Consider the following 10569-nt stretch of genomic DNA (forward strand, 5'->3'; position numbering starts at 1 on the left):
GATAAAAAGGAACAGCTATTCTAGGAAAAGTAAAAATGATGTATGTCCTGGAGGAGAGTGTTTAGGAAAATTGCAAAAGGTCTGATGTATGTGACATGAAGTAGGCACGGGAGAGGTGATGTGCAGACACTTACAGCCTGGCCACAGAGTCTGGACCTTGTTCTTTAGGCATCAGGAGGGCATTTGGGCAGGTGTGTGTTCCAAGATCAGCGGTGTGGGAATCCGGCTGAAGGAGGACCACGCCACACCAGAGCGGGAGACCTCAAGAAAGCCTCGGTGGGTCTTACGTTCACTCACCTGTATTCACTGGGCTCCGACTTCGTGCCCAGCCCAGCTGTTGTTGTTTTTAATGGACCGAGTTATTTAATTCGGTTCTTTGTAAGAAGTTTAGAACACTACTTTGCGACAACAGATTCCGTTTGTGAGGGCAGACACAGAGCGGAGGTAGCCCTGGAGCTGAGGAACAGCTTTGATTCGTCGCAGAATTTGTGAGCCCACAGCTTTCCGATCAGCCTTGCGCTGCTCTGTAATCTCGTTATTTCTCTCTCTCTGTGTCGAAGGTCTCACCTGCCTGGGGCCTGGGCTTACACAGTTTCTCCTTGAAATAAGCGTCAGTGAGATGTTCTGGGATTTTCACACCACTGATATCAATTTTGGTGCAAGTGGCAAGGACAAATTTCTGGTGTGTTCTCCGCAGAGGAACTCGATCGAGGGACAGGGGCCCAGTCACAAGTAGCAAGCCCCTGCTCAGCTGCTTCAGGAAAATGACCCTCTTGGCTCTGTGGCGCCCAGCGCGGATAATCGGAACATGCGCCCAGGGGTGCCGCGAGCGCGCAGTTTTCGCACGTGCTGACTGAAGGGTTGCTTTGCGGTGACTCAACAGCTTTCGAGGCACGTCTTCAGTAGGATACTATCTAGGCATTTTGCGAAGTTTAACCACCCGGGTACCACCATTCTTGTCACCACCAACTGGTTTTGTGACAGTAGCAAGAACCTTCACCTTCTTTTTCTTTTCAACCTTGGATTTAGCTGCTGAATACTCCCTCTCCTACAAGGCCTTTCTGGAAAACATAGCCGAGCGGGAGTATCTGCCAATTCCTCTGACCAGGACAGGGTTTCAGCTGCAGTGGGGCTTCCCCTTCTTAACCTGCTTCACCTTTTTAACCTCGCCACCAGCATCAGCCTTCCTGGCTGCAGGTTTTTTTCTCCTTAGTATCTGGCTTCTCAGCCTTTTCGCCCGCCATCTCGCAAGATGGGAAAGAGCCCAGCACCGTTTTAAAGTGATGGGGATACAGCAGTGAACTAGACGGGCAGGGCCCCTGCCCTCATGGAGTCTTATGTTCTCCTGGGAAGACACAGACAACAGAGAAGCAAACAAGGTGGTGAGGAGTCCAGGGAAGAAAGGAAGATGGGGATTCTGAAACACAGTAAAGTGCATGGGAAGGGCTTCTTTATTTTTATTTTTTTGTGTGTTTCACCCACATAATTTTATTTCAAATATTTATAAATTTGAAGAGCACTGCTTAAGGGCTTCTTTAAAGTGGAGTCAGGGAAAGCTTTTCTGAGAGGAAAATGGAAATGGGGGACACACATGGGGGTGGAGGTGGGGGGTCAGAGATCTGAGAAACCCTTGAAATGGTGGTCAGCATCTGGTGCATCTGCATTTTTCTCCAAGGATCCCTCCCCCCAGATGTTAAGAACCAGTGTACGTTTAGCAGCTTAATGAGGCTTTGGGGGGTTGAGTCCAGAGCTGGGTGTTGCACGCACAGAATGCATTAGTACCACCCCCATTTCTGGCTCAGATGTCAGTGCTTTGTCGTATAATCGCATCTGGACTCTGGAGGACCCGCCCAGAGGCGAGCTTGCGCTCAGCGGGGACACCTTCCCGCTGTCACGTCAGTTTTGGGGACACTGCACGTTAGCAGCGTGGACAGCACTGGACACACAGCCCGGCCCGGTGGCGCGGGGGTGGGGCAGGGGCGGGGGCGGTCCCGGGTCCGAGGAGAGGTCCGGCGCGGGGCCCGAATCTGGATCAGGGTCGTGGCCCGGCGTAGTCAGGGCCGGGGCCGGGGGCGAGGTTGGCCTCAAGGTCGGGGACAGGGCCAGAGTCTCGGGTCCGGGTCCGGCGAGGGAGAGGGGGCGGGGCCAGGGGCGGGGCGTCAGGGGTCGGGCTAGGGGCGGGGCCGCGGGTGGGGTCGAGGTCGGGGGTCAGGGGTCAGGGGTCGGGGTCGCGGCCCCGCCGGCCGCGTCCCGGCCGCGCGCTGCCCTCTGTCGTCTCTGCAGGCGGGCCGAGTCGGAGGCTGTGCTCGCGGAGCGGCCGGGGCCTCGGGGCGGCAGCGCCCGCGGAGGCGCCGCCGGGGACGAGCCGCTGGCCAGCGGCGCCGAGCGGTGAGAGGCGGCCCGGCCCGGCCCGCAGCTGCCGGACGCGCCGCCCCGGCCCCGCCCCGGGTCCCCGTCACGGAGGCCGGGCCGCGCGCTCACCCCGCGCACCCCGGGCGCGGCGCAGGTGGATCGGTTCCTCCTGAAGCAGAGCATCCCCGAGCTGCGCGCTCTGCGTCTTCGGGACCCACCCTCCCTCTAGGGGACCGACAGTTGTAAACGACCAGCAAAGACGCGGAGTACGGCGGTGGCTTCAGGTTGTGGTTTTTTGCAGATACCCGTGCCCTAAGCAATGCCTTAATCCGTTTAAGCAGCGCCTTAAAGATTGCATCACTTGTTTTATTACACTGTGGTTCTCGGAGACTGATGCCTGAAACAGGAGCGGGCCTTTTGGTACCTCTGGGGCATGTGGGAGTGTGGGCTGTGCCCGTGTGTGAGGCTAATCCTGCTTCCAGACGGAGCACCCGCCTTAAATCATTACAAGCGGAGTTCATGACCCTGTGTTTTAATTCCAGATAATTCACCGTACTTTTTCTAATTTGCGTTTTATCGTCCTGCCTTTCTCACTTCAGACCTTCACTTCCTACTCTTCTGTCACCTAGACCTTCCACCTTGCTTTTTCTGTGCCCCCAGTTTCTGTCCGATCGCCTCTGGCTTCCAGTTAATTTCCTGTTGCTACCCGGCCTCACCCCACAGGCCCTCCCCCCGCGTTGTAAGCTTTCTCCCGAGCTCCTTTGGATGCGGAGCCCGAGCTCACGCGCTCTTTGAAGTCAGCCTCGTGCCGTACCCTCAGCGTGCCTGTCCCACGCCTGTGCAGGATTGTGAGGCAACAGAGAAGCGGGACGGGGGGAAGAATGGTGAGGACAGCGGCCCCGGGCTGCGCGCGTCCGTCTCCCGAGAGGTACGGCAGCTGCCCGGGCAGCAGCGGCGGCGGTCAAGGCCTCACTCCGCGGAGGCTTCCTGCCACGTCCCCCGCAGCTTTCTCTCTGGGAGCAGCGTGTACTTTTACCTCTTGGTGCATTGGGGATACCAAATGGAAAATTTTCTTTTTTAAAAAAAATTTTAATCCTATTTTGGAGTAGAGTTGTTTAACAATGTTGTGTTAGTTTCAGGTGTACAGCAAAGTGATTCAATTATACATAAACATCTATTCTTTTTCAAATTCTTTTCCCATTTAGGTTATTACTTATTGAGTACAGTTCACTGAAAGTTTTTATGTCTTAACAAAGGAAAAGCTAACCAGCTTCTTTGTAAATCTCCAAACATTTCTTTTTTTAAAAAAATTATTTATTTATTTATTTACTTATTTATGGCTGTGTTGGGTCTGCGTTGCTGCGCTTGGACTTCCTCTAGTTGCAGAGAGCAGGGGCTGCTCTTCATTGCGGTGCACGGACTTCTCATTGCAGTGGCTTCTCTTGTTGTGGAGCACGGGCTTAGTTGCTCCACGGCATGTGGGATCCTCCCGGCCCAGGGCTCGAACCCGTGTCCCCTGAATTGGCAGGCGGATTCTTAATCACTGCGCCACCAGGGAAGAAATGCTTGGAGAAGCATTTCTAATCGCAGCTGGATCTGGTGAAACATGCCACCTTGAACCGTCGGGCAGTGCTCACCTTTTAAATTCTCTCACACGTGTTTTGTGAAAAATATTGGTAAGGCAGGTGGATATCAAGTAGTAGAACCAATGCCCACCCTGTAGGCAGTTTGCAGTCTGGCTGACTTCATGGGCTACTGACGGCCTTCCTTACTGGCTGACAAATTTGGTTACTTTTATTCTCTGGCCTCAGCATTATGGTTTTCATCAGCTCCCCTTTTATCATGTTAAGGTAAGGCTATTCCTCTCACAGGTTATTTTGTACCTTAGGGAACCAGGATTACAGGAGCTGAGAGAAGATAGAGAATCTGTCAGGAGGCTTTAAAAATACAAATATCTGGCCTCATTCTACTGAGTCAGAATCTGTGCCATTTTCTTCAACTATGATTTTTAAAGAGCTTCCCTGGTGATTCGCATGCAGAGACTAGATCCAATGCCTGTTATCTCAGAGAGCAGAGAATTTTACTAATTTACTTTTTCATGAAAACCTCCGGAGAAAGATAATCTGCAACCCACATTCCAATGTTCAACTCTCCTTCCTATGGAGAGAGAACTTCCCTGTGGATCAATTAAATCCTCATCCTGTGCTAAAGCTTATCTGTCCCTGTTTCTCCTTAGTGCAGAGATAATACCTCGTACTACCTAACATTTCATTTGTATATTGCTCGGAGTTTAGTTTGCAAAGGATTTTCTCATTTGAGATTAAAAAAAAAAAACTGAGTTCATGCCTCAAATATCAAAGTTAACTGCTCACCTCTTCACTTTCCCTTTCCAGGATAAATGATCACATCCCTCTCCTGCACACACCCCACGCTTTTCCCGCATACCAATCAGCACAGTGTCTGGAACATAAATGCTCAATAGATATTGTACCTATCCTTATTCATTTTTTGCCTTAAAAAATATTTCCTAAGTGTTTCTCAGCATCTGGAGTCTAGAATGAGAGGTGGGCTAGTCAGTGTTGAGTATGTGAGAATTTTGTTTGCTTGATGGAAAGATTTTTATGCTCTTTCCAACCTGGTACTCAGATATATAAAATCTGGTGACTGTGCCATTGTGAACTGGACATTTTATCATATTTTTTAAATCACAAGTTTTGAAAACTTGTGTGCCATTATTTTTAACAAAATGTGAATGAAATCATACATTCGTATAAAAGCCTTTCATTTCCTAAGAGGTGTTACCCAGCTGATGATAGTTTGATGGGAGCATCGCCTGCTCCTCACAAATGCTGAGTGTCCTTTATAGGAGGGAGGGGGCCTGTCATGGAACTTTGTGCCTTTTGTTATATTTTAACCAAGGGACTTGTAAAATTATGTATTTGAGCTTTTGAAATTTTCTTACATTAAGTTTATCCTAAAACAAATATTGTTTTAGAACTTATCTGACTGGAATTTGGATGCAGAAGTACCTGTTCCCGAAAATAAAAACCTCCCACCTGGAAGGGATGGTGCCACAGGTGGTAAGAAATCCTCGATGGGTCTACTTATACTTATAAATATATGAAAATTTATATTCTAATTTATAATATGAACAACCACTCATATTAAAGGGGGCTTGTTTTAAATATCACCAGTTTTACGTACCTATTAATTGTCTTTGTTTTCATACACATTCTTTCAGGCAAAATTAACAAGGTAAGGATAAATGTTTGGTTTTAAGTAATTCACAAAACATTATTTTAACATTACCATGTATGCTCCTTAAAGAAAATTTCTTTCCTCAAAGTTAAACTTTAAAATTTTATTTCTATAGAGTTCTTCAAACAAGTCGAAGCCTTTATTTACTATTTTACAAGGCTGCAATTTGGTCATTAAATATCTTACTATATTACTTTTTTTCAACATAACAGTGTTATCAATGGAAATTAACATTGTAGCGGGTGGTCTCCGCCCTTAAGATATCTTGAAGCAGCTGAAATGGTTATATTTTGTTTTGAAGTAGTGAAAAAAATTAATCTTTCATTTACTATTTTTTTTTTTTTTTTTTTGCGGTACGCGGGCCTCTCACTGCTGCGGCCTCTCCCGTTGCGGAGCACAGGCTCCGGACGCGCAGGCTCAGCGGCCACGGCTCACGGGCCCAGCCGCTCCGCGGCACGTGGGATCCTCCCGGACCGGGGCTCGAACCCGTGTCCCCCGCATCGGCAGGCGGACTCTCAACCACTGCGCCACCAGGGAAGCCCCATTTACTTTTTTTGATCAAAAATAAAACAGTTAACTTAATAAAATAAAGACAATCTTAATGATAGTCAAGCCTTATTAGTTAACACTGTTTAGTTGATGTTTATAAACAGATTATACTAATTCCTACTGAGGTCAGTAAAAACCGTTTATATGGATATGAGGGAGTATTATAGGACTTTACTATATATTGCTTGGTTAGAACAAGAACTATACATTCTTAGAACAAGAGTCGGGAACAGAGATGTCATGTGTTTAAAAGTCTTCTGCTGCTTATAGGACCATTTGGAAATTCCGGTAGAGCAACTCATGCTGGAACTTACTTTGTCAGAGCATGCTCCCAAAAGAACACAGGTAGGGTTTTATTCATCACACTCTGAAAGTATTATTTTTTAAAAAAAGGCATGCAGTTACTGACTAAAATGTTGTCCACGGCTTTCCTGTTCTTAGACGAGCAAACAAGGGATATTCCAGTTACGGAGTTACCCTCTCAACAAAGGAAGCGCCGCGGAGAACAGGTGAGAGAGTATTTATGTTTGTAAACCCCTAAATTACTGAAATAAATCTAAATACCAATGAGTTAACTGCTCAGCTGAAGTACGAGGCCAGAAAAACAACCAGAAGAAGAAAGTATTGTGTGCAAGTAGTGGGAAATTATAGAGACGCGCCCTGAAACAGGACATGGCTGGCAGACGGCCCGGTGTGCGGTGAAGAGGTGACCGGGCTTTACAAGGAGGGTCTAGATGGAGAGAGTGTGGCCGCTTCCCGTTCGAGAGAAAAGGAACTGTCATAGGAAAGTAATCATTCTCGCGCCGGGAATGATTTTCGTTCGTTACGCGTATTATCTCATTTAACGCTCAGGTCGGCCCTGTAAGGGCGGTGGCGTTGTCACTGCCCCTGTTACACACGGATGAGGACGTGGAAGCAGGTGACACGTAACAGGCGGTGGAGGCGGGATGGGAAAAGCTTGGCTCACACGCTCTCAGACCCCTTCCTTGCCTCGGTCCCTTCCTGGGATTTGAATTCTTACTGTCTGGTTCTTAAACTTTGGTGTGCGCGTGAGAACCAGCGGGGAGCCTTCTTCAAGACGCAGGCTGCTGATACCGGGAAATGAGCGTGTGTCGAGCAGCGCCGGGCGCCGCTTGTACATGGCGCGTATTATTTAATGCGGACGCCGAGCTGCGCTCCCCTCTCTTTGCCAGCACAGTTTTAACAACGGCGCGGTCCCCTTGACAGCCGCTGCCTCCTCGGCTGGGGCTTCTGCCCCGCGCGGCTCGGGGCGCAGCTCACTGGCGCTGACACCGAGGGGGCAACCATGAGGCGCAAAGGGGGTCGTGGGGACTCTTGTCCCGGGGACGCGGGTGGCGGGGGGGGGGTGGGGAGCCTGCTTTTACGGGAAGGAACGCAAAGAGGTCTAGTGCAGTGAGGGGACGTAAGTGGGTCGGGCGCAGTGCTTGGCCACGTGGACACGGGACCCGAAGCCGGGTCTAATCCCAGCTCCACCACTTTGGAGATGTGCGACCTCAGCCAGTCTGGGCCTCGGGTCCCCTCACCTGTCAAAGGTAGAGAAGGAAACTGCTGTCGTGAGGACTAAACAGAACCGCGCGTCTGGTGGGTGCTTGTGACCGGCCCCGGGGAGGCCTGGTGATGGAGCAGAGCTGGAAGCTTGGCCTCAGAGAGACATGTTACTGCGGAGATGTGTCTCCCCAATATGCCGTCAACGGGGAAGGAGAAGAAACGTCACCACGGCTTTCATTTAGTGTTTAACAACGTGCAGAGTACGTTCTTATCATTGTCTGCTTCTTAGAGCACCTCCGGGGTGGGTCTGACCATTTCCGTTTTGCTTGTTGCTGGCGAAGGGGTTCAAGCTTAGGGCTTCCACATCCACATTCCACGCCTCTTCTTTTTAACTGTACTACATGGATTGTGTCTGTTATCAATTATAGATTTAAGGTGATTTTCCTGTGGTTTTTCAGAGGCAAGTCAGTAAACCCGTAGTATTTATTAGCTAAATAAATACATTTTTATTATTTTCTGTACTTTTCAAAATCCTTCAAGACTGCTTTGTTGTCTTTAGTGTGAACTGGCTTTAAAAGCAGCAGGAAGATAATGGAGCTATAAATATGTCAAAATTAACGCATCAGATCTTTCCACGGCAGTATTTCTAGTCAGCTTGAAAAAAAATACGAACTGGAAACTCAGTATTCTGTGGCCCGGCTTTTTTGCAGTTTTCATTTGAATATAATACCTAGAAGTATTAGTCCTAAAATGAAAGAGCACAGTCAGATGAAAATTACAATAGACTATATCTGGGATCATTTTTGTTTGATAGACGTTGTTTTGCTTCCTTTTTTGTTAGAATAATTTTTTAAAAACCACGGTGGCTAAAGTAGAAGCCCTTCTTAAGTAACCTAACTACATTCTTTGAGAGTTTCCTTTCATCTAATTCTGGGTCAATAAACATTTCACTACGATTTCAATTTGAGTTGGATAGCCTCCTTTTCAGGCATCATAGTTGAATGTACAATATAGCATAGGCAAATAGCTATAATTAGACACTTTCAGCCTAGTGGCCATTCATAGCCAGTTAGCCATTTGTAGGTATAATGATCTAGTCACCTGTGCACATACAAAGGGATGCCCAGTTACTGTTTTAATCTGTACTTTAAAAAAATGTATATAGCTGTATATAATTAGAGCATACTTGAAAATTAACATGTTTCTGATACAGATAGATACACATATGCCATTGGGAACCAAACATTAGCTAGTCTTTGATAAAGGTTTCTTATTCATTATCATTTTAATAGCATTTTAATTCTAGGCAACCAACCATTTATTAAATAAATCATTTTTTAAGGGATTTCAAAACACCTTCAATGGAAACTGGCTGTAATGTGAGCAGTAATCACATAAGGCTCTTCTCTGCGAGCCACTCCCTAACAAGCGCTTCAGTGGACAAGCCCGTTGGCTCCTGCCCTGCCCTGCAGACGCCATTAAGTCACTGCTGGCCTTAGGCTGATGGAGACTTTTTTTAGGACAGAAATGAGCCTCATATGAATTTATGCTCAACTCTAGGAAACAACAGTGGCGAACTTTTAACTGCGCCGAATTGGAATCTGAAGTGTGGAAACAGCAGTGTGGAAGAAAATTTAACAGATGAAAGTGATCTATCAGAAAATGAAAAAGCAAACGGTACTTTACTCAGCTATTTTAAAAAGATGGACCTGAACTTAAAGCCAGAAACAATAGAAAATGTTGAAGACTCTTTCACAGAGGAACCAAGTGAAGTATTTCCATATCCTGATTTCCTTCCCCCTCCTTTCAATACCCTGGACTTGCACAAATTTGCCATCTCAAAATCTGAAAATCGGAAAATGACAGTGGAGCCTCCAGACAGCTCTCTGGAGCATTTGGTAGCTCGTTTACTGGACATAGAGAGATTGCAGCGCATGACTATTCAAAGAGAACGGCCGAGACTGCAGACTTCCTTCTGTGCTCCCTTAGCCACCGAACGACCCTCTTCCTCCAAAGCTGTACCCAAAATGAGACAGCCCAAACCTTCCGACGCTGTGGGTCTTCAGACAACTTGTGTCGAGAAAAGTCACGAGGAAAGGAAAACCAACTCGGGTTCTTGCAAGCTTGACTACGATGCTCCCAAGTGGAATTGCAGCCGTGCTGGGAAATACAAGTGGAATTCTAGACCAGCTCTGAAAACCTCACCCGCCACAAAACAGGTGATTGCAGCTTACGACGACTTTAAGAACCCCAAGGTCTCCATTTTAAACCCACGCCAAGAACTCTTAGCCAAGCCTCCTCCTGCCCACACAACTCAGTTGCTGGTTAAAATGGTCTCACCCAGATGCCTGCGACCAAAATCTTCTACACCAGTTTCACCTATACCTCTGTCTGTTCCTGAAAATCAGAGGGAAGAAATTAAAGCACCACCAAGGACCAGAAAGAAACTTTACCGAAAAGACATGGTACTGAACAGACCATTCTCTATTCAGAAGCTACACTATTAATCACCTTCGTTGATAGCTGAGGATAAGTGCTCTCATCCATTGACCAAAAATAACTCTTCTTTCCTGCATCTCAACGTGAGCAAGTCACTTCCAAGAAGCCTGGCTAAAATCTGGTTCCTCATTTCGAGATTCAGGTATTACACACACACACACACACATACACACAAAATTCCTGAATGTGCTGTGGAGTGGAACTTGTGACAGTCGCAGCTGAGATGTCTACATATAAACCAAGGGCTTCCCTGATGACATATTTGAGTCTCTTACGTGTTATGTTTCAAAGGAATGTTTCACTTAGAAAACCATTCTATTCAAGATGGTTCTTTTGTTGTGATTGTTTTCCAGTGTAATTCCATCATCAATAAATGGCATAATAGACTTATTGCTGGTACAA

The 10569-nt window shown here is 47.3% G+C and overlaps 1 protein-coding gene and 1 pseudogene across 3 annotated transcripts; one reads left to right on the forward strand and one right to left on the reverse strand.

Moving 5' to 3' along the window:
• Positions 1-387: 387 nt before the first annotated feature.
• Positions 388-1244, reverse strand: LOC131763890 (large ribosomal subunit protein eL6 pseudogene; annotated as a pseudogene).
• Positions 1245-2455: 1211 nt separating this feature from the next.
• FAM217A (family with sequence similarity 217 member A) lies at positions 2456-10569 on the forward strand. 3 transcript variants are annotated; one of them, XM_067006827.1, is made up of 5 exons: positions 2456-2636; positions 5348-5432; positions 6430-6504; positions 6601-6668; positions 9229-10569. In XM_067006827.1, the coding sequence occupies exons 3-5, from the start codon at positions 6485-6487 to the stop codon at positions 10173-10175; spliced, it is 1035 nt and encodes a 344-aa protein (XP_066862928.1). In that variant the 5' UTR covers positions 2456-2636; positions 5348-5432; positions 6430-6484; the 3' UTR covers positions 10176-10569. The 3 variants fall into 3 exon arrangements, with proteins under 3 accessions (XP_066862928.1, XP_066862929.1, XP_066862930.1); XM_067006828.1 differs by lacking the exons at positions 2456-2636; positions 5348-5432 and adding an exon at positions 5593-5607 and having other exon boundaries at positions 9229-10272; XM_067006829.1 differs by lacking the exons at positions 2456-2636; positions 5348-5432; positions 6430-6504; positions 6601-6668 and adding an exon at positions 7765-7928 and having other exon boundaries at positions 9229-10272.

Source organism: Kogia breviceps, chromosome 10 (assembly GCF_026419965.1).
Source record: "Kogia breviceps isolate mKogBre1 chromosome 10, mKogBre1 haplotype 1, whole genome shotgun sequence".
NCBI lineage: Eukaryota > Metazoa > Chordata > Mammalia > Artiodactyla > Physeteridae > Kogia > Kogia breviceps.